Below are 22,339 nucleotides of genomic sequence, written 5' to 3'. Positions count from 1 at the left end.
GGAAAGATTCTACAACATTAGGACATGTGTGTAAGGCGAGGAGTGAGATATTTAATGGGAACCCGAGGGCTAACCTTTTTTCACACATAGGCTGGTGGGTGTATGGAACAGGCTGTCGGAGGAGGCAGTTGCTATCGCAACGTTTAAGAAACATTTAGTCAGGTACATGGATAGGACAGGTTTAGAGGGATAGAAACATAGAAAATAGGTGCAGGAGTAGGCCATTCGGACCTTCGAGCCTGCACCGCCATTCAATATGATCATGGCTGATCATCCAAACTCAGTATCCCATACCTGTCTGCTCTCCATACCCCCTGATCCCTTTAGCCACAAGGGTCACATCTAACTCCCTCTTAAATATAGCCAATGAACTGGCCTCAACTACCTCTGTGGCAGAGAATTCCACAGATTCACCACTCTGTGTAAAAAATGATTTTCTCATCTCAGTCCTAAAAGGCTTCCCTCTTATCCTTAAACTGTGGCCCCTTGTTTTGACTTCCCCAACATCGGGAATAATCTTCCTGCATCTAGCCTGTCCAACTACTTGGATATGGGCCAAATGCAGGCAGTAGAGGCTGGTTTAGATGGGGCATTTTGGCCGGTGTGGGCAAGTTGGGCCTCAATGGCGGTATGACGCTAATATTCAACAACTAAAATGATCCACACCAGGCGGCATGGTAGCACAGCTGCTGCCTCAAAGCACCGAGACCCGGGTTTGATCCTGATGTCAGGTGCTGCCCACATGTACTTTTGCACGTTCTCCTTGTGACTGAGTCTCTTCCGGATGCTTCGGTTTCCTCCCACACCCAAAAGACATGGAGGCTTGTGGGTTAACTGGCCCTCTGTAAATTGTCCCTAGTGTGTAGGGAGTGGATGTAAAAGTGAGATAACATGGAATTAATGAGAACGGGTGACCAACAGTCAGCGTGGACCAAAGGGCCCGTTTCCATGCTGTATCTCTAAACTAAACTCAACACGTCCCAGGAAAAACATGGCCTGGTGACACAGCGGTTAGTGCTGCTGCCTCACATGTCCAAGGACCCGTGCATCTTCCTGACCTCGGGTGTAATCCATATACAGTCTGGATTCTGTGTTTTTTCTCCTAGGTGCTCCAGTTTCCTGCCACAGGCACATAGGCTGGTTTGTTGGTTTAGAGTTACAACATGGAAACAGGTCCTTCAGTTCAACGAGTCCGCGCCCACCAGCAATCCAAACACACTAACAATAGCCTATACACGCTCGGGACAATTTACACCAAAGCCAATTAACCTACAAACCTGTAAGTCTTTGGAGTATGGAAGAAAACTGAAGACCCCGGAGAAAACCCACACAGGTCATGAGGAGAACGTACAAACTCCGTACAGTCAGCACCCGTGGTCAGGATTGAACCCGGGTCTCTGGTGCTGTAAGGCAGCAACTCTACCGCTGCGCCACTGTGCTGCCTACTGAGCATTGTAAACTGCCTCCAGTGTAGTTCAGTGGCAAAAGAATCCAAGGGGAATTGCAAAAGGAGGGGTTAAGGGGGCCACAGGGAAATAGGGAGATGAGGGAATGCAAGTTTTCTGCTTGGGGCTGGTTCAGACCTGGCGAGCTGAATGGTCTCTTTGCCCAGTTGTAAGAAAGTCGTCGTTGCCAAGGAACAGTAAAGCAAAGTCATGTGCAGAATTTAGTTTTGTAATAGAGTGCAAACAGACCCTTTGGTCCATCGAGTCCATGCCGACCAACAACCACCCGTACGCTAGTTCTATCCTGCACATCGGGGGCAATTTTACAGAAGCCAATTATCCAACAAACCGACATGTCTTTGGAATATGGGAGGAAACCAGAGCACCCGGACAAAATCCACACCATCACGGGGAGAACGTGCAAACTCTGCACAGACAGCACCCGGGGTCAAGATTGAACCTGGGTCTCTGACACTAGCCTCTAGCCATAGCTAAACGACCATAGGCACGTGTAGGGAGTGGGTCATCGTTCAAAGGTACACAAAAATGCTGGAGGAACTCAGCGGGTGCAGCAGCATCTATGGAGCGAAGGAAATAGGCAACGTTTCGGGCTGAAACCCATCAGTCTGAAGAAGGGTTTTGGCCCGAAACGTTGCCCGTTTCCTTTGCTCCATAGATGCTGCTGCACCCGCTGAGTTTCTCCAGCATTGTGTAGCTTCGATTTCCAGCATCTGCAGTTCTTTCGTAAACAGGGGTCATCTTTCAAGCTGAGCTCACTCCCTCTTCTGGCTGTACTGAGCACTGCACTCAATGGAGCACCAGTGGAAATCTGAGGGTTTCCTCAGCCCTGGGGCACAAGTGGGAGGAGGGGGAAAGCAGAATTACATTAAAAACATGGACTTTACAACAAAGCACGTGAACAAGCTCCAAATTAGAACAAGAATTATGCTGTCCCTCTGAAAGTTTAGAAAAAAAGAGCATCGGATCATAGTTACCACAAAGTGTTCCACAACTCCCCATGTCTCCTCCGCTGCCAGGCGCAGAGTCCACGACCACATCATTGGACTGTTGCACAGAAAATAAATCCAGGATCAGAAAACAAATGACGCAATAGTGTACCTCACTACCATCCTCCTTAGTTGGCTAGAATCTGTAGAAATAGCAAGACGGGAACCGGCCATTTGCCAGAGCAGTTCTCTGGGAGTCCGTACCTGTTGAGTCAGGCTCTGCACGGCCTGTTGAAGCTCCTGCTGGTTCCTCTGTTCTGGTTCAAGCTCATTAACACAACCTGTGATGAAAGATAAGGGACAATGAACACAGTCATTTTTTACACAACATCCCAAGGAAACAGATTCCCTCTTTGCTCCCATCTCATTTTACCCCCACTTACTCCCTCCGACGGCCACTCCCCAGGTCATTCCCACCTAAACAGTCTGACTGCCAGTCCCCAGGCCATTCCCACCCAAACCATCCGACCTTCACTACCCCTAGGTCATTCCCCACTCACCCCTGACTGCCACCAGCTAGAGGTATAAAAAGGTTACGAACAAAACTGTTCTAAACCTGAGCTTTTTTTGAACCTTTTCATACCTCTACTTTCCCTCTCCACCGACTCCCAGTCTGCAGAAGGGTCTCGACCCAAAACGTCACCCATTTATTTTCCCCAGAGATGCTGCTTGACCCGCTGAATTACACCAGCTTTCTCTACAAACTCAAAATGATTCAATGGCTCTATTAGCTTAATGGGATCAAACTCTATGGATGGTGTTAAGTGTTAATGATATTGGAAGGTGCATCTGTGGACAATAATGACAAGGGGAGCGGTGACCTGTAAAAGTATCATTGCCCACAGACCCTCGCAGTCACACATTGTTGGTTGAAACATACTTGAAAAGGGAGGACGATCTTGTGGATTTTGAGCCCAACATCGTTTCATCAGGTTAATGAGAGTTTTACAGGGTTCCAGAAATTTTGGGGGGATTTCATCCAGGTCAGGTCTGTCTCCATTGCTTACGCACACTTTTATGTGCTCAGAATGTAGCGCATCTGAGGATGATAAATGGCATGGTACTTTGTTTGTGATATGTACTGAGGCACAGTGAAATTTTGTATACAGTTCAGTACAAGTATCACTATACATAAGCAGTTAGTTTCATATTAGATTAGCATCTCGGATATAACACAAGTGTACAACAGTCGCCGAATCAGTATACAGAGTTGCCGGTTTGGCACCATTGTCAATTTCCAGTTGTTTGAACAGGGATCTTGATCTGACCATGAAGGTCCGTTGTCCTGGCAACATTGCAGAGTACGCTCATCCAATTCAAAACATTACATAGATTATATTATTCAAAAACTAAATTAAATAAAATCTTCCCTAATGTTTCACCAATCTGTGATAAATGCCTGTGTCAAGAAGCTACCATAGCGCACTCTTTTGTTTTTTGTACAAAAATCCCAAAATTCTGGTATGAAATTTTTGATATTTTTTCAAAATTAATCAAAATAAAACTGGTACCAAAACCAGAATGGATTATCTTCGGAATATCGGAAGGTAACCCTGAACTAAACGTGTTTCAGAAGAATTTATTTAATTACGGGCTAATAATGGGAAAAAAGCTTATACTTAAATTCTGGAAAAATGCGCCCACACCAACAATAAAAATGTGGATATCAAATATGTTTGAAACATTACATCTGGAAGAGATGAGATTCCTCTTAGCAGGTAAAGCAGACCAATTCCAAAAGACGTGGTCTATGTTTCTGGACCTATTACAAGTATGAGGTGCAATAGTAATTTAAATAAATAAATAAATAAAATCAGGACCTGGTAACGGGAGGTAAAACAACAAAAACAGACTAGGTTGGTAGTCCCCTTTCTGCGGAGTTTAATGTTATAATAGAGCGATTGTTCCTATTTTCTTTTTCTTTCTTTTCTAGGGTCTACTTTCTCACTTTACTTCCTTCTCTAACTTCTTTTCTAAGGGGCTTTCTTTTCCCAACACTCTTGCACTTCACGACTCTTGCGCACTTTCTTTACTTTCTTTACTTCTATCTTTTTCTTAAAGCTCAAAAAAAAATGAAGCGGTACAAAAAATGTATTAAGATATGTGTTGTGTAGTATTGTAATTTACTGTACTTCTAATAAAAAAAAAAAAATAAAAAAAAATAAAAAAACCATTGCAGAGTAGCCACAGTGTCCTCTGCCGCCGAAACGTCGCCCACTCCTTCGGTCCAGAGATGCTGCCTCACCCGCTGAGTTACTACAGCATTGTGTCTACTGAGCATTTATGTACCTTCAGACTAGATAACACAGGAAATCTAAAAAAAATCCAAGATCCAACTGTCAGGAATCGCAAAGTTCAGGCAGCTGACTCAATAATGAGTCCAAGTGTGAGTTAGGTGTCCAGAGGGTGAGAGGGGTATACAGCCAGGGCTGGAATATACATGGTGGGCAGAAGTTGGGTTTGGAGTATGAAACAGAAGATATGGTGAAACATACGAGCTGATGTTCACCAGGATTCTTATTGCACTCTTTTAAAATCCCAAGCCAAAGAGTAAAATAAAAGTGTTGGAGTATACGTGGGAATAGCATGCAATAGTCCAGAAAACTAACATTTAGAGATACAGCATGGAAACAGGCCCTTCCGCCCTTCCGCCCTGACCAGCGGCCCCACACTGCGTACTAGGGACAATTAAATTTTTTTACCAAAGCCAATTAACCTACAAACCTGTATGCCTTTGGAGTGTGGGAAGAAACCGGAGCACCCAGGGAAAACCCATGCAATCGTGGGGAGAACGTGCAAACTCCATACAGACACCAACCGTGGTCAGGATCGAACCAGGGACCCTGGCACTGTAAGGCAGCTACCGCTGCACAACTATGCCGCCCAAACTTGAAGGAATAAAAGTTTCTGGAAAATAGTTTTGCTGAAGGGTCTTTGTGCTTTAATATTATCTTTCTCTTTCCATAGTTGCTGCCTGACCTGCCGAGTCTTTCCAGCACTTCCTACTTTTATTTAATATAATACAGTTACAGCTGTACTTACGTTTATAAGGTTCTTGGCAAGTCAGTATCTCCCAGATAACAATTCCATAGCTATGAGATTATAAACAGAAAATGATAAAAACATTATTGTCGTGATCAGTTTCAAGACAAGCAACACGACTCCATTAAAGGTCTGACTGAAAGCTAAGAGCTTAACAGGGAAATTGCCTCTAAATTGCCCCAAGTGTGCAGGGATTAGAAGTGAAAGTGGGATAACATTGAACATCGATCACCTGCTCTCACTAGTTCTATGTGAACACAGTGGACAAAAGGCCCGTCTCCATGCGGTATCGGTCAATCAATTCCAACTTGATCTTTGCCAGATACCACGGTCATCAACAACAATAAAACATCTTGCATCAGGATAATAACTTCAACTAGAACATCAATCGATCAACAATTAAAAACTCACATTACATTGAGAAAATAGGAACTTGTTTACACAAGGGCAAGGATTTGACACGTGCAATAAAGATTAATGTTAAGCTTTCACCGATAAAATGTGTGAGGGCAAGGTTCATAATCCTTGGTAGGGAAGGGCTATACGTGAAGGGAAAGTGGAACTTGGGGACTCTTGCTGTGACTCCACAAAGCTTCAAAGGAGAGTTGCATCACTTCCTGGCTACGAGACAATATAATAATAAATACTTTATTGATCCCCTCAGGGAAATTCAGATGTCCAGAAGCCCCCAACCAACAAACCCACAGATTCAAAACAAACGCAGACAGAAAATACATAGAATACACTGCGGACACTACCCGAGAGCAATAAATACTTAAAAAGACCAATAATTAACAATTAAAAATTAAAAATTGCAAGAATGCATCCCCCTACAGCCTAGCGGTCCGAATTATAAAATCTAATGGCTGCAGGGGTGAAGGATCTCCTGAACCGCTCCGTTCTACAGGGCAGGGAGAGGAGCCGGTTGTTGCTCTTTTGACTCTCCAGAATTACATGGAGGGGATGCCTGGGGTTTTTCAGGATGACCTGCACCTTGTGCCTCATACGCCTCTCAAGCACATCCATCCCAGAGTCTACTCTCCCCTCCAGCACTGAGCTAGCTCGTTTAACCAGTTTGACCAGCTTCTTATTGTTTTTTGCACTAATGCTGCTGCCCCAGCAGACAACAGCGTAGAAAATAACACTTGCAACCACAGTGTTGTAAAACATGTGCCGCATGTCATTACACACATTGAAGGATTTGAGCCTTCGGAGGAAAAAGAGTCTGCTCTGGCCTTTTTTGTAGAGGGAGTCAGAGTTGACAGACCAGTCCAGTTTGTTATCAAGGTGCACTCCAAGGTATTTATATGTCTGCACCACCTCAATGTCAGCCCCAGCAGCGTTGACCGGCTGAAGGGGGAGCTTGGACCTGCCAAAGTTAACCACCATCTCTTTAGCCTTAGTTGTGTTCAGGATGAGACAGTTCTCTTCACTCCAGGCACAAAAGGAACTGGTCAAGTTCCTGTATTTCTCCTCCTGCCCGTTCCTTACACACGCCACAATCGCTGTATCATCTGAATATTTCTGTACGTGGCATGTGTCAGACTTATAGTTAAAGTCTGCTGTATACAGGGTGAAGAGGAACTGGGCCAGAACCGTTCCCTGTGGGGCTCCAACATTGCACACCACTGTGCCAGAGACACTGTCCCCCAGCTTGACAAACTGTGGTCGACCCGTCAGGTAGTCGTATATCCAGGAGATAAATGTGTATGTCAGGATATGTCAGGCAGTTTAAGCATAAATTGTCATGGAGTCATAAATTCATAGTGTGGAAACAGGCCCATCATCCCAACTTGCCCACAACAACCAATGTGCCCCATTTACACTAGTTCCACCTGCCTACATTTGGCCCATATCCCTCTAAACCCATCCTATCCATGTACCTGAGTCTGTGCTGACCAGCGATCCCAGTACACTAGCATTATCCTACACTCCAGGGACAATTTACTATCTGTGCCAAGCCAATTAACCTACAAACCTGTACATATTTGGAGTGTGGGGTGAAACCAGAGCACACAGGGAAAACCCACATGGTCATGGGGAGAACAGAGAACCTCCATACAGACAGCACCCGTAGTCAGATCGAACCAGGGTCTCTGGCGCTGCAAGACAGTATCTCTAGTGCTTGTAGGATACTGTTAGTGTGTGGGGATTACTGGTTAAGAGAGTCAAGAGTCAAGAGTCAATTTAATTGTCGTTTCTGCAGCCATACATTACACACAAATAGACCCTAGACACAACATAATTACATTTAACATAAACATCCATCACATAACTGTGATGGAAGGCCAAAAAAACTTATCTCTCCACTGCACTCTTCCCCCCCCCCCGATGTCACAGTCAAAGTCAAAGCCCCCGGCTGGCGATGGCGATTGTCCCGCGGCCATTGAAGCCACGCCGGGTGGTGCGAGGTCGCACACCGGGTCTTGATGTTGGAGCCCCCGGTGTGCGCTCGCAAAGTCCCGCAGCCGTTCCAGCCGCGCGGGGCAATGGTGTTAGGCCCCGCTCCAGTAGCTCTTCGACCCCGCAACACGGGCAGGAGAATTCGCCGTTGCAGCAGCCCGAAAAGCGGTCTCCCTCCAGGGAGCCGCGCGGGGTCGTCCGAGCCGTCCGCAGACCCGCAGTAGCAGCCTCCGACTCAGCAGCAGCATCGGCAGCAGCAGCAGCGGCAGCGCTCCTCCACCGCTCCACCCGCTCCGGTCTCGGCCAGCTCCGCGACGGCAACGGTGAGTCGGCACCAGAGTCCCCGGCTTCTTCCCGTTGGAGGCTGCTCCTCGTTGCGGCCTCAACGACACCTGAGACCCGACGAGAAAAGGTCGGGTCTCCAGTGCAGGGAGAGATTCAAAAGTTTCCCCCCCCCACACACACACCCCAACATAAAATAACAAAAACTACACAGAAACACAGACAAAAAGTAACAAAAACGCGGACAGGCTGCAGAGGCCGCTGCTGGCCAGAGCCGCGCCGCCTACCGGAATAGGCGGTTGTCAGACTCAGTGGGCCAGAGGGCCTATTCCCGTGCTGTATCTCTAAACTAAACAAAGCTGACAGCCAGAATGTCCTCAAAGGATTTAAAATAATAGATTACATTAGCATTTCCAAATTACTTAAATAAAAAAAATGATCATTAGTCAAAAAAGGTTTGAGGTGGGTGTTGAATACAAGTTCCAGGCACATGGGACAACACTGCCATTTAGAAACTTCACTCACTCACCTGTACACATCAAACTTTTTGTCTTTCTTGGTATTGATGTTGTCCAAGCATTCAGGTGGCATGTAACTAAGGGTGCCATTGTTTTTGCAGGAATCATTGGTGTATTCACTTGTTAATTTCCGCCATTTTGCCAGACCAAAATCACAGATCTGGAGAAGAAAAAGGATGTTGCAAGACAAGAATGGGATGTTTCTTGGACCGAGGCTTTACAAGGCACTGGACAAACCACATTTGGAGCATTGCGAGCAGTTTTGGGCCCATATCCGAGGAAAGATGTGCTGGCGTTGGAGAGGATCCAGAGGAGGTTTACAAGAATGATCCCAGGAATGAGTGGGTTAACATATAATGAATGTTTGACAGCACTGAGTCTGAACTCAATTAAGTTCCTGTTCCTGTTTTGGACTTTTTTCCATTAAGCCACTGCCTGGTAATGGCCTTCTTACTTGCTACAAGCAAAACTTTAATCAAATATGTATCTTCTATCTTTACAATATCTTTAATGTGCCCCAGATACATCACAGGGCAGGTATTTGGGATTTTATAACCCAAGATATTTTTAACAACTGCGTTAACATTTTCCCAGTATGGCATTATCTCTACACAGTTCCAGAAAACATGCGAGTGGTCTGCCTCCGTACTCCAGCACAGCCTCCAACAGTGTTGTTGGACACTAAGGTTTCTGCTTTTTATTTTGGGTGTTACAAAAAAGCGAGTTAGATTCTTCCAGCAAAATTCTCTCCATACTAGTGAGCTCGTGGATGTGCATTGTGTTTCACACGTTTGATACCATTCTTCTTCTTCTGTTATTTCAATTTTTAATTCTGCTTCCCATTTTGTTTTTATGTAGAGCATTGATTCTCCCCCGCTTCCCACCAGAGCTTGGTAGAAAGCAGAGATGACCCGAGACCCCTTCTGTTTGTATGCATCCACAATCACCTTGATCACATTATTTGAAGTTTCATCTAGTTCTGGCCTCATCTCTTTTGTAAAGTAGTCCCTTAATTGCAAGTATCTAAAAAAGTCTTTGTTTTTGAGACCATACGTTGACTTTAAATCTTGGAAGCTCATAACATTGCGTTATGCCTTTTTGTGCCCATTGTTTGAACCTTGAATCATACGCGAACCACTTCAATGCATGAACCCTTCTTTTTAATTTGTATTTTTCCACTATAACATTCCATATTTCTAACATAAATGCTACTATTGGATCCATAGCACATCTCAAAGCCCCTCTCAGATATTTGTCTCACACCAAAATCTGGGTCTGGTAACCCTGTATCTCTCTTTCCATTTCTTTCCATAATCAGGTCTACACCAATAAGCCAGAGGTCTGAGTTGAGTTGCATAAAAGTATTTCATCAGATTTGGTAAAGCCATTCCAGCAGTTGAAGTGTTGTAAGTTTTATTCTTGGTTTTTTGCTATTCCAAATGAATCTAGAGATCATCTTACCCCAGGCTATGAATTTGTCTCGGGGAACATTAATTGGGAGAGATTGGAATAAATATAGTAGTTTAGGTAGGATATTCATTTTTACCATTTGTATTCTGGCACCGAAGTCTAGAGGAAGAGTGAACCGCCTTTCAACATCCTTTTTGATGTTTTCTTCAATTTTGTTATAATTAGTTTCAAACATGTTGGAAAGTGTTTTGGTTATAGTTACACCAAGATACTGCATCGTTTTAGAGTTCCATTTCAGATTATATGCGACTCTGATTTGTTGGGATGGAGAATAATTGAATGAAAGAATGTGTGTTTGTTATATTCAGTTTATATCCCGAGTAGTATCCATATGTTTCAAATAGGTTAATTAGATTTGGGAGATATATCTGGTCATTCAATAAAAATAATGACATCAGCAAAAAGACCAATGATATGTTCTCCCCCCCCTCCTATTTTGACCCCCTGCAGGTCTTCTCTCCGCCTTATTGCTTGTGCTAAGGGTTCAATATACAAAACAAAGAGTAGGAGAAAGACAGCATCCTTGTCTTGTGTCCCTCTCTAACTGGATCCTTTTTGATAGGTTTCCATTTACCTTAATCCTAGCTGTAGGCTCCTGATATATTGTTTTAATACTCTGAATTGCATCTTCATTGAGACCAAATCTCCTCAGTACTTCATATAAAAATACCCAACTAACACTACCAGGATTTTCTGTTTTTATTTTAGGTTTTCTGTCTGTGTTTCTCAGAGGCCACTCAGCTGTTAAGTGTTAAATTTGGCAGGAACAGGATGACTACTGCCAATATAGACACAAAATACTAGAGTAACTGAAGAGTCTGAAGAAGGTTTTCTCCAGAGATGCTGCCTGACCTGCTGAGTTACTCCAGCATTGCGTCTATTTTCGGTGTAAACTAGCATCTGCAGTTCCTTCCTACACATTGGCTGCTCCACTGCGATATCTCAAGATATGCCTACTTTGAAGTTCCCCTCTGATGGAAGTTCTGCAACACACCCTCTCACTGCACCCCCTCAGATTCCTCCTGCTCTCCAGAGAGTCTGAAGGGTCTCGTCCTGAAACATCATGTATTCCTTTTCTCCAGAGATGCTGTCCGACACATTGAGTTACTCCAGCAGTTTGCGTACAACAGCTTCCGCAATTCCTTCCTACCCATTTTGATTGCTCCTCAGGTTACACAAAAAAGCTGGAGAAACTCAGCGGGTGCAGCAGCATCTATGGAGCGAAGGAAATAGGCAACGTTTCGGGCCAAAACCCTTCTTCAGACTGATCGGGGGCGGGGGTGGGTGGGGACAAGAAAGGGAAAAGGAGGAGTAGCCAGAAGGCTGGGGGATGGGAGGAGACAGCAGGGGGGCTGAGGAAGGGGAGGAGACAGCAAGGACTAACAAAATTGGGAGAATTCGATGTTCATGCCCCCGGGGTGCAGACTCCCCAAACGGAATATGAGGTGCTGTTCCTCCAATTTCCGGTGCTGCTCGCTGTGGCCATGGAGGAGACCCAGGACAGAGAGGTCAGAGGCGGAGTGGGAGGGGGAGTTAAAGTGCTGAGCCACCGGGAGGTCAGCTTGGTTATTGCGGACCGAGCGGAGGTGTTCGGCGAAACGATCGCCCAACCTCCGCTTGGTCTCGCCGATATAGATCTGCTGACATCTAGAGCAGCGGACGCAATAGATGAGGTTGGAAGAGATGCAGGTAAACCTCTGTCGCACCTGGAACGATTGCTTGGGTCCTTGAACGGAGTCGAGGGGGGAGGTAAAGGGACAAGTGTTGCATCTCTTGCGGATGCTTGTTTGCTTTGTGTTCAGATAACCATGTTGGTAGTTGCTGCTTGGATTTGTCTCACCACAGCTTTTTGCCAACTTTCCTTGCCCTATTGAATTGGATGCAACCTCTCCAGGTTTGCGGATGACACGAAGCTGGGGGGGCAGTGTTTGCTGTGAGGATGCTAGGAGGCTGCAACGCGACTTGGATAGGCTGGGTGAGTGGGTAAATGCATGGCAGATGCAGTATAATGTGGATAAATGTGAGGTTATCCACTTTGGTGGCAAAACAGGAAAGCAGACTATTATCTAAATGGTGGCCGATTAGGAAAAGGGGAGATGCGGCGAGACCTGGGTGTCATGGTACACCAGTCATTGAACGTAGGCATGCAGGTGCAGCAGGCAGTGAAGAAAGCGAATGGTATGTTAGCTTTCATAGCAAAAGGATTTGAGTATAGGAGCAGGGAGGTTCTACTGCCGTTGTACAGGGTATTGCGAGTACAAGCACTGATCTACTGTGATGGCAAGATTTGGGTCATATTTTTTGGTCCGTCACGTGCACTGACCGCCCCACCATCAAAAGCATTTACAGAGGTGTTGCCTCAAAAGGGTTGCCAACATCAAGGACCCACACCACCCTGGCCACTCTCATTTCACTCCTGCCATCGGGAAGGAGGTATAGGATCTCAAAATCTAACATCCAGGTTCAGGATCAGCTTCTTCCCAACAACAATCAGACATTGAGCACAATGAACCCCAACGAAACGCCGAACTGTCTTGATTGCACGAGGGACTCAGGGCTTTGTTTTTGTTATGTATTGTTTTTTTAATTATTGAACTTTTTGTTGTTTAAGGTGGTGTCTTCCAAGTACCATGGTTACATACTTGTGCTGCTGCAAGTAAGAATGTCATTGTCCTGTATTGGGAAATGTAACAATATTAAAGGCTTGTAAGAATAGTTCATGCACTTTAACTTACCTTAATGTGATAGTCCTTATCTAGTAGAATATTAGCAGGCTTTAAGTCATGGTGATAGAGAGCTGGGCTAAGGTTATGTAGGAAGTTCATTCCCAAAGCAATCTCGTACACAAAGCGCAGTCGAAGAGGCAAACGGACGTCATGGTGGTGAATGAGTTTTTCCAGTGATCCATTCTCCACGTATGCAGTTACCAGTCCCAGCGATTTGGTTCCAGTTATCGGGTGGAATTTTGTAATTCCATACAAGCGGAGAATGTACTCAAATTGTGCCTTGTGCAACTTTCTTGCTTCTTCCAACAGTTCATGCTCATCACTGTATTGGTAAACAAAGAGATGTCACACTAATGCAACTAATCGACATATAGGCCAAATGCAGGCAGGACTGGTGCAGATGGGACAAATTGGCCAGAGTGGGCAAGTTGGGCTGAAGAGCCCGTTTTCACGCTGCGACTACGACTCTGTAATTACTTTAACCTTATTTTCAATCTCCCTTATCTCTCCTTGCCTTCATTACCTTTAACTTCTTGTGCTTGTGAATAAAACTATAACATAAAATGGAGAAATCTGAAATCACGGCTAGAATGGAGTAATCCGAGTGGAATACAATGTTGCACAAGTACTTTGTGGTTTAACAGTGATTCAATGGTTTGGCAGCTGCATATTTGCCGGTGACAACTAGTTACAGAGTAAAGTATTTATTTAATTTGTTCTCCGTTTAAAACAAGTGACGCACAAGTCATGGCATGGGTGATTTAGAGGAGTTGGGAGGAACAAGAGAGTGGATTTGAAGTGCAATTTTTGTCAGAGGGTGTTTGAACTCAGCAATATACTGGAGAAGGTAGTTACTCATGTTTAAGTATCCAGACCAGCACTTGAATCAAGGTTTAGACCGATCTGGACCAACCGCTGGTAAATGGATGGGTTATTGTTGGCCAGGGGTGGGTCGAAGGGTGTAGAAAGGAACTGCAGATGCTGATTAAACCAAAGATAGACACAAAAACATAGAAAATAGGTGCAGGAGTAGGCCATTCAGCCCTTCGAGCCAGCACTGTCATTCAATATGATCATGGCTGATCATCTAAAATACGTTCTGGGTTTTCCCCCCATATCCCTTAACCCCAAGAGCTAAATCTAACACCCTCTTGAAAACATCCAGCAAATTGGCCTCCACTGTCTTCTGTGACAGAGAATTCCAGATTCACAACTCTCTGGATGAAAAATCTTTTCCTCACTTTAGTCCTAAATGGCCTACCCCTTACTCTTAAACTATGGCCCCTGGTTCTGGACACCCCCAACATCGGGAACGTTTTTTTCTGCATCTACCCTGTCCAATCCTCTAAGAATTACATACGTTTCTACAAGATCCTCTCGCATCCTTCTGAATTCCAGCGAATAAAAGCCCAGTCGACCCATTCTTTCATCACAAGTCAGTCCCGCCATCCCAGGAATTAACCTGGTGAACTGACACTGCATTCCCTTAATAGCAATAATGTCCTTCCTCACATTAGGAGACCAAAATTGCACACAATACTCCTGGTGCAGTCTCACCAGGGTCCTGTACAACTGCAGGAGGACCTCCTTGCCTCCAAATTCAAATCCTATTGCAATGAAGACCAACATGCCATTGGTTTTCTTCACTGCCTACTGTACCGCCATGCTTACTTTCGGTGACTGATGTAGAAGCACACCCAGGTCTCATTGCACCTCCCCTCTCACCTAGCATCCTCCTCACAGCTCACTCTGCCACCCAACTTTGTGTCACCCGCAAACTTAGAGATATCACATTTAATTCCCTCGTCTAAATATATTGTAAACAACTGGGTTCCCAGCACCAAGCCTTGCTTCACCCCACAAGTCACTGCCTGCCATTCTGAAAAGGACCTGTTTATTCCTACTCTTTGCTTCCTGCCTGCCAACCAGTTCTCCATCAGTCAATACCCTACCCCCAATGCCATGTGCTCCAGCTTTGCACACTAATCTCTTGTGGGACATTGTCAAAGGCTTTTTGGAAGTCCAGACACACCACTCCCTGCACTGGAGACCCGACCTTTTCTCGTCGGGTTTCCGTTGTCGTTGGGGCCGCAACGAGGAGCGGCCTACAACAGGAAGAAGCCTGGGACTCTGGTGCTACGACTCACCGTCACCATCGCGGGGCTGGCCGAGTCCGGAGCGGGTGGAGGAGCACTGCTGCGGCCCGACCGAAGAGTCGGAGGCTCCAACGACAGGTCGGTGGACGGCGGCACCGGGAGCCCGCGGGTCCCTGGAGGGAGACTGCTTTTCAGGGCTCTCGCAACGGCGACTTCCCCCGCCCGAGTTGCGGGGTTGAAGAGCTCCTGGAGCGGGGCCTAACATCACCGCCCCGCGCAGCTTGGAATGGCCGTGGGACTCTGCGAGCGCACGCCGGGGGCTCTAACACCAAGACCCGGTGTGCGACCTCGCACCACCCGGCGTGGCTTTAATGGCTGCGGGACAATCGCCATCGCCAGCCGGGGGCTTTGACTTTGACTCTGACATCGGGGGGGGGGAAGAGTGCAGTGGAGAGATAAGTTTATTCGGCCTTCCATCACAGCGATGTGATGGATGTTTATGTAAATTATGTTGTGTCTTGGGTCTATGTGTTTGTATGTATGGCTGCAGAAACGGCATTACGTTTGGACCTCAAGGGGTCCAAATGACAATAAATGTATCTTATCTTATCTTACCACATCCACTGGCTATCCTTTATCCATTCTACTTTTTACATCCTCAAAAATTCCAAAAGATTAGTCAGGCATAATTTCCCCCTCCTAAATCCATGCTGACTTTGACTGACCCCATCACTGCTTTCCAAATGCGCTGCTATAACATCTTTAATAATCGACTCCAGCATCTTCCCCACTACCGATGCAAGGCTAACTGGTCTACAATTCCTATAAGCAACAGGATTGGTCCAAGTCAGCATGGATTTACGAAGGTGAAATCATGCTGGACTAATCTTCTGGAATTTTTTTTAAAGTATGTAACTAGGAAAATGGACAAGGGAGAGCCAGTAGATGTAGTGCACCTAGACTTTCAGAAAGCATTTGATAAGGTCCCACACAGGAGATTAGTGGGCAAAATTGGAGCACATGGTATTGGGGGAAGGGTACCGACATGGATAGAAAATTGGTTGGTAGACAGGAAACAAAGAGCAGGGATTAACGGGTCCCTTTCAGAATGGCAGGCAGTGACTAGTGGGGTACTGCAAGGCAGGGTGCTGGGACCGCAGCTATTTACAATATACATTAATGATTTAGATAAAAGGATTAAAAGTAACATTAGCAAATTTGCAGATGACACAAAGCTGGGTGGCAGTGTGAACTGTGAGGAGGGTGCTATGAGGATGCAGGGTGACTTGGACAGGTTTGGTGAGTGGGCAGATGCATGGCACATGCAGCTTAACGTGGATAAATGAGATGTTATCCACTTTGGTGGCAATAACAGGAAGGCAGATTATTATCTGAATGGTGTCAAGTTGGAAAAAATGGAAATTACAATGAAATCCGGGGGTCCTTGTTCATCAGTCACGGAAAGTAAGCATGCAGGTACAGCAGGCAGTGAGAAAAGCTTATGGCATGTAGGCATTCATATTAAGAGGACTTGAGCATAGGAGCAAAGAGGCCCTTCTGCAGTTGTACAGGGCCCTAGTGAGACCACACCTGGAGCATTGTGTGCAGTTTTGGTCTCCAGATTTGTGGAAGGACATTCTCGCTATTGAAGGAGTGCAGCGTACGTTCACGAGGTTAATTCCCGGGAAGGCGGGACTGTCGTATGTTGAGAGAATGGAGCGGCTGGGCTTGTATACTCTGGAATTTAAAACGATGAGAGGGGATCTTATTGAAAGATACAAGATTTATTAAGGGTTTGGACACGCTAGAGGCAGGAAACACGTTCCCGATGTTGGGGAAGTCCACAACCGGGGCCACAGTTTACGAATAAGGGGTAAGCCATTTAGAACGGAGATGAGGAAAAACTTTTTCACACAGAGGGTTGTGAATCTGCAGAATTCTCTGCCTCAGATTGCAGGGGCGGCCAATTGTCTGGATGCTTTCAAGAGCATTGGATAGAGCTCTTAAAGATGTGGAGTCAAAGGATATGGGGAGAAGGCAGGAACAGGGTACCGATTGTGGATGATGATCAGCCATGATCACTGTGAATATTGGTGCTGGCTTGAGGGGCCGAATGGCCTATGCCTGCGCCTACATTGGCTACCCTCCAGTCCACAGGAACCAATCCAGAGAACATTGGAAAATGATCACCAATGAATCCACAATTTCTCAGGTCACCTCCTCGAGTACTCTGGGATGCAGACCATCAGGCCCTGGGGACTTATCCGCCTTCAGTCCCAACAGTTTACCTAACACCATTTTCTGACGAATGTGGATTCTTTCAGTTCCTCCCTCCCACTAGATTCTCGGTCCCCTAGTATTTCCAGGAGGTTGTTGGTCTTCCTTAGTGAAGACATAACCAAAGTACTCATTTAACTGTTCTGCCATTTCCCATTATTAATTCACCCGTCTCGGATTGTAAGGGACATACATTCGTCTTTAATAATCTTTTGCTGTTTACATATCTAAAGAAACTTCTACAGTCAGTTTATACTCCCCACAAGCTTTCTTTTATGCTCTATTTTCCCCCCTGTTAATTAACCCATTTGTTCACCTCTGTCAAGTTCTAAATTTCTCCCAGTCCTCTGCTTTGCCGCTTCTTCTGGCCAATTTCTACGCCTCTTGCTTGGATTTGACACTATCCTTGACTTCCCTCGTCAGCCATGGTTAAGCCGCCTTTCCAGTTTTATTTTTTCACCAGACAGGGATTGTTCATGCAGTCTTTAAATCTTTGCTATTGCTGCTCCACTGTCAACCCTTCAAGTATAATTTGCCAGTCTATCCCAGCCAATTCCCATCTCATACCTTCAAAGTCTCCTTTATTCAAGTTCAGAACCCTCGTCCCCAAGTTAAACCGTGTCACTCTCCATCCCAATGCTGAATTCCACCATATTATGGTCACTGTTGCCCAAGGGGCCTTGTACAACAAGATCGCTAACTAATCATTCGGTGTGACCTAGCGGAGGCTGGGCGATCGTTTCGCCGAACACCACTGCTTGGTCCGCGATAAACAACCTGACCTCCCGGTGTATCAGCACTTCAACTCCCCCTACCATTCGGTATCCGACCTCTGTCCTGGGTCTCCTGGCCAGAGTGAGCAACACCGGAAATTGGAGGAACAGCACCTCATATTCCGCTTATGGAGTCTGCATTCTGGGGGCATGAACATTGAATTCTCCCAATTTTGTTAGCCCTTGCTGTCTCCTCCTCCTTTCCTCCCCCCCCCCCATCAGTCTGAAGAAGGGTTCGGCCCGAAACATTACCTATTTCCTTCGCTCCATAGATGCTGCTGCACCCGCTGAGTTTCTCCAGCATTTTTGTGTACCTTCGATTTTCCAGCATCTGCAGTTCCTTCTTAAACAATTCTTCTTTACACAATACCCAGTCTAGGAAGCCTGACCTCTGGTCGGTTCCCCTACACATTAGTTCAAAACCCCACCCCGTATACATTCCTGGAAAACCTCCTCCTCAGACGGTTACCAATTTGGTTGGCCCAATCTATGTAGACTAAAGTCACCTTTGCTACACGCATCCATAATTCCCTGTTTGATGCTATTCTCAACCTTCCTACTGCTGTTTGGTGGCCTGTATACAACTCCAACAGGGGTTTTCTGCCCTCGGCTATTTCTCAGTTCTACAGCATCCAAACTAAAGTCTCTCCTTGCTATTGCATTAATCTCCTCTTTAACCAGCAATGCCACCCCACCTCTTCATTTCTGTCTATCCTTCCTGAATATCGAATATTTATGTTTAGCTCCCAGCCTTGGTCACCCTGGAGCCATATCTCCGTAATTCCAACTATATATCCCTTAACTATTAACTGCGCATTAATTCAGTAACCTTATTTCAAATGCTCCTCGCATTAAGTCAAAGCTTTCAGGTTAGTTTTTCCTTATCTCCGTTCTACCCTTTGCTCCCGTCCTCATTTTATGGCCCTCTGTCTCCTTGCATCGGGTCCCACCCCTTGCTGCCTTAGTTTAAACGTAACCTTTCCAACATTCTTTCCCGTTAACTGCACAGATACTTGTCCATATTGTTGACAACCCCCCCACCCCCCACGCACTTTTTAGTTTAAACTCACCCTGCTGGAGTAACTCAGCGGGCCAGGCAGTATATCTGCAGAGAAGGAATGGGTGACATTTCAGGTCGAGACCCTTCCTCAGACTGGTTATGGATAAGGGAAACGAGAGATAGACAGTGATGTGGAGAGATAAAGAACAATTGTATGAAAGATATGCAAAAAAGTAATGATGATATAGGAAACAGGCCATTGTAAGCTGTTTGTAGGGTGAAAAAATGAGAAGCTATTGCGACTTGGGTGGGGGAGGGATAGAGAGGGAAATGCCAGGTCTACCTGAAGTGAGAGAAATTAATATTAACCCTAACCTGCAAGCCGCCCAAGCAAAATCCGAGATGCTGTTCCTCCAATTTGCGTTTAGCCTCACTCTGACAATGGAAGACAGCAAGGTCAGATTGGAGATGGGAAGAGAGTGAAAGTGCTGAGCCACCGGGAGATCAGATCAGGCAGAAGGCGGACTGAGTGGAGGTGTTCAGCGAACGATCGCAGAGCCTGCACTTGGTCCAGCCGATGTGCAGAAGTACTGAGCGGGGGTATTCGGCAGGGTGGGAAGAAGTGTGGGCGAGATAGTTGTGAGAGTCGAAGGGCTTGCTTCTGTGCTGCATGGTTCCACCAACTGTGCAGACTGCTGTTCAACTGCAGTTGCAGTCTGCTCCTTGCCCAGTTTTGACTCGGGTCCCAGGTGCCCTGTAGATGTTCTCCGGCCGTTTTACCCTCCTACTTTCAACATAACAAAAACAGGGAAGCGACATTAAAAACGAAACCTCGCAAATGCTGGAAATCCACAGCACGACGGGAAACTCCATAATCACTGAACAGCAGAGAAAAAAGCGGAAGACAGCGCCTGGACATGTTGTCAACTAACAAGTAAAGAAGGCGCCCCGACCCGAAACGTCGCCCATTCCTGTTCTCTAGAGATGTTGAGTTACACCAGCATGTTGTGTCCATCTTCGGTGTAAACTGGCATCTGCAGTTCCTTCCTGCACAAGTAGAAGTAACCACCAAGCCATGGGACGGTTGAAAAGTTACTCTTCCCTGAACTTGTTTGCAAGTATTCGTCCTGCTTCGAGTGAGGGTTTCATAACCCCGATTGCATTCATACAGGAAGGACCTGCAGATGCTGGTCTGAAGGGTCTCGACCCTGAAACGTTGCCCATTCTTCTTACCTCCCGTTCTGCCTCACGCCGAACTTCACCGCCAGCTGAATCCTCCACACTCGGTGCTGTGCTCGGTAAACTTCCCCGAAGCCTCCGACTCCGATCTTCAAACACCCCTGCAAGTCCCCAGTGTCGATGCAAGCGAAGTGAGCAGCCGAGTTGTCGCTGGAGCCGTCCGCGGATCTGCCCGGCCCTGGAGCCGGTGCCGGCCCGCGTTCGCCCTCCATTCTCCGGCCGCTCCACTGCCGAGAGCCGCCGCAATCCTGCCCGCCCCCCAGCGGAAACACAGCAAAACAGCCACTTGTACATTGAACACGCTTCTGTCGCCGTCGGCAAAGCCAGGGTAGTTGCTGCACCGAAGACAGGTTGAAGTCTGCAGTCAATACTTGACCCCTCCCCCCCTCGCCGATAGACACAAAGTGCTGGAGTAACTCAGTGTTGCTCCACACTGTGCTGATCAGTGGAGGTGCGTAAACATTAAGAGAGTTGATGAAATACGTGGAATTATTAGGTAGTTGATGGGAGGGGTTTTTCCCCTGCTAGGTCTCTCAATAGCAATCCACTGGGCTGTACATTTGAACGGTTAATAATCGAATACGGATGTCTGGACCACACTACTGGAGAAGTAAGAAGCGGATATAGCACCCACCACCAACTAAAACCTGCCCTACAGATCTTTAAACTTTGTATAGGAAGGAACTGCAGATGCTGGTTTACACTGAAGTTGGACAAAATGCTGGAGTAACTCAGTGAGACAGGCCCGAAGGATGTCCACCGGAAACATTACCCATTCCTGCTCACCGGAGATGCTGCCTGTCCCGCTGAGTTGCTCCAGCATGGAGTGTCATCTTTAAAACTTCACTCACTTTAAGCTGTGCCCTCCAGTCCAGCATTTCCACCCTGGGGAGAAAGGTACTAGTCATCGACCCAATCTCTGCCACTCAAATCATATATTTATATCAGGACTCCTCGGCTTCCGAGGCGCCAGAAAAAATAATTCAAGGTTTATACAACTAAGGACCCCTAATTCAGGTATTATTTTCAGCATACTTTCCCCAAGCCTCCACATCCTTGGCATTATGGGGTAAACAGGTGCACACAATACTCCAGTAGTGGAGTACTGGTAATCAAAGTCTTAATGCATTATGGTAACACGACTGTTAGAGAAATGGCCAGACCAATCAAGGCAAGCATACTATACACCTTTATCACTATTTGTGTCATGACAGTCTCTGCTGTTACCAAGTATGAAGTGACCTGTGTTTTCTGCAGCTCGATGCCTGAAGTTAAATAATACCAAAGCTTCCCATAGCCCGTCTCCACATTTTCTGCTGGAGTGGAGTCAGAGTAGACCATTACAGCAAGATGGATAAAGGCATAGGATGGTTAATTAACAGCAGTGCAAGAACATTAGCTCGGTTGTGGATCAGATGGATAGGATGGCTTGTGCCAAATTGTATTAGTCAAGATGGCAGCAAATTCCTATGATTGTCAACTGAAAGGATGGCCCCGTTCCTATCAATTGCCTTTCCATCTCCAAGAACTTTGAACTGCAGTGCCAGTGACTGATGCAAGAACAGATTGATCAACCAGTCAGGAAGTAGCTCTTCATCCATCGAGAAAGCCCCTGGCAGTGTCTTTCCCCAATGATCATTACACTGTACTAGATGCGATAAAGATTACAGTAGTTAAATTACTGTTAGATTTCATTCCTTCCAGCAGCAATACCTTCTCCAGAGCTGGATTTTTTTGTTTGTTTAGTAGATGTCAAGTGATTTAATGCACTCAATGTTTTGGCAGCCAATACTTGAAGATCAACCCAGAACAAATTTCTAGCAAAATAGGGACTAGCTACAGCAGGAAGACCAGTTTACTAAATACTCCCAACATGTTGACAGGCAAAGTGAACTGGCATTAACATTAATGGACCAACATCTCCACGAAGGCCCCCCAAGTAGGCTGTTGGAGATATCACATTGAAAATAGACTCCCAACCCAGGTACCATTTCCAGATCCATCTCAGCAATAGATAGAGAAAGCCTATGTTCTGCCCAGTTGAAAACCCAACATCCCAGA

The 22,339-nt window shown here is 46.1% G+C and overlaps 1 protein-coding gene across 1 annotated transcript in view; it reads right to left on the bottom strand.

Moving 5' to 3' along the window:
* Window positions 1-20,616, bottom strand: part of LOC129705150 (receptor-interacting serine/threonine-protein kinase 2-like) — a 31,494-nt gene extending 10,878 nt beyond the window's left edge. Inside the window, exons 1-7 of the mRNA XM_055648586.1 lie at window positions 20,273-20,616; window positions 12,903-13,215; window positions 8,709-8,857; window positions 5,495-5,544; window positions 3,333-3,491; window positions 2,657-2,733; window positions 2,441-2,510 (exon numbers count right to left, since the gene is read on the bottom strand). Coding sequence (XP_055504561.1) covers window positions 2,441-2,510; window positions 2,657-2,733; window positions 3,333-3,491; window positions 5,495-5,544; window positions 8,709-8,857; window positions 12,903-13,215; window positions 20,273-20,490 — 1,036 coding nt within the window. The 5' untranslated portion in view covers window positions 20,491-20,616. The remainder of the gene's footprint in view (window positions 1-2,440; window positions 2,511-2,656; window positions 2,734-3,332; window positions 3,492-5,494; window positions 5,545-8,708; window positions 8,858-12,902; window positions 13,216-20,272) is intronic.
* Window positions 20,617-22,339: the final 1,723 nt, after the last annotated feature.

Source organism: Leucoraja erinacea, chromosome 17, assembly GCF_028641065.1.
Source record: "Leucoraja erinacea ecotype New England chromosome 17, Leri_hhj_1, whole genome shotgun sequence".
Lineage (NCBI taxonomy): Eukaryota > Metazoa > Chordata > Chondrichthyes > Rajiformes > Rajidae > Leucoraja > Leucoraja erinaceus.
The sequence above is the reverse complement of the archived record's forward strand: the minus strand, read 5'-3'. Positions and strand labels throughout refer to the sequence as shown.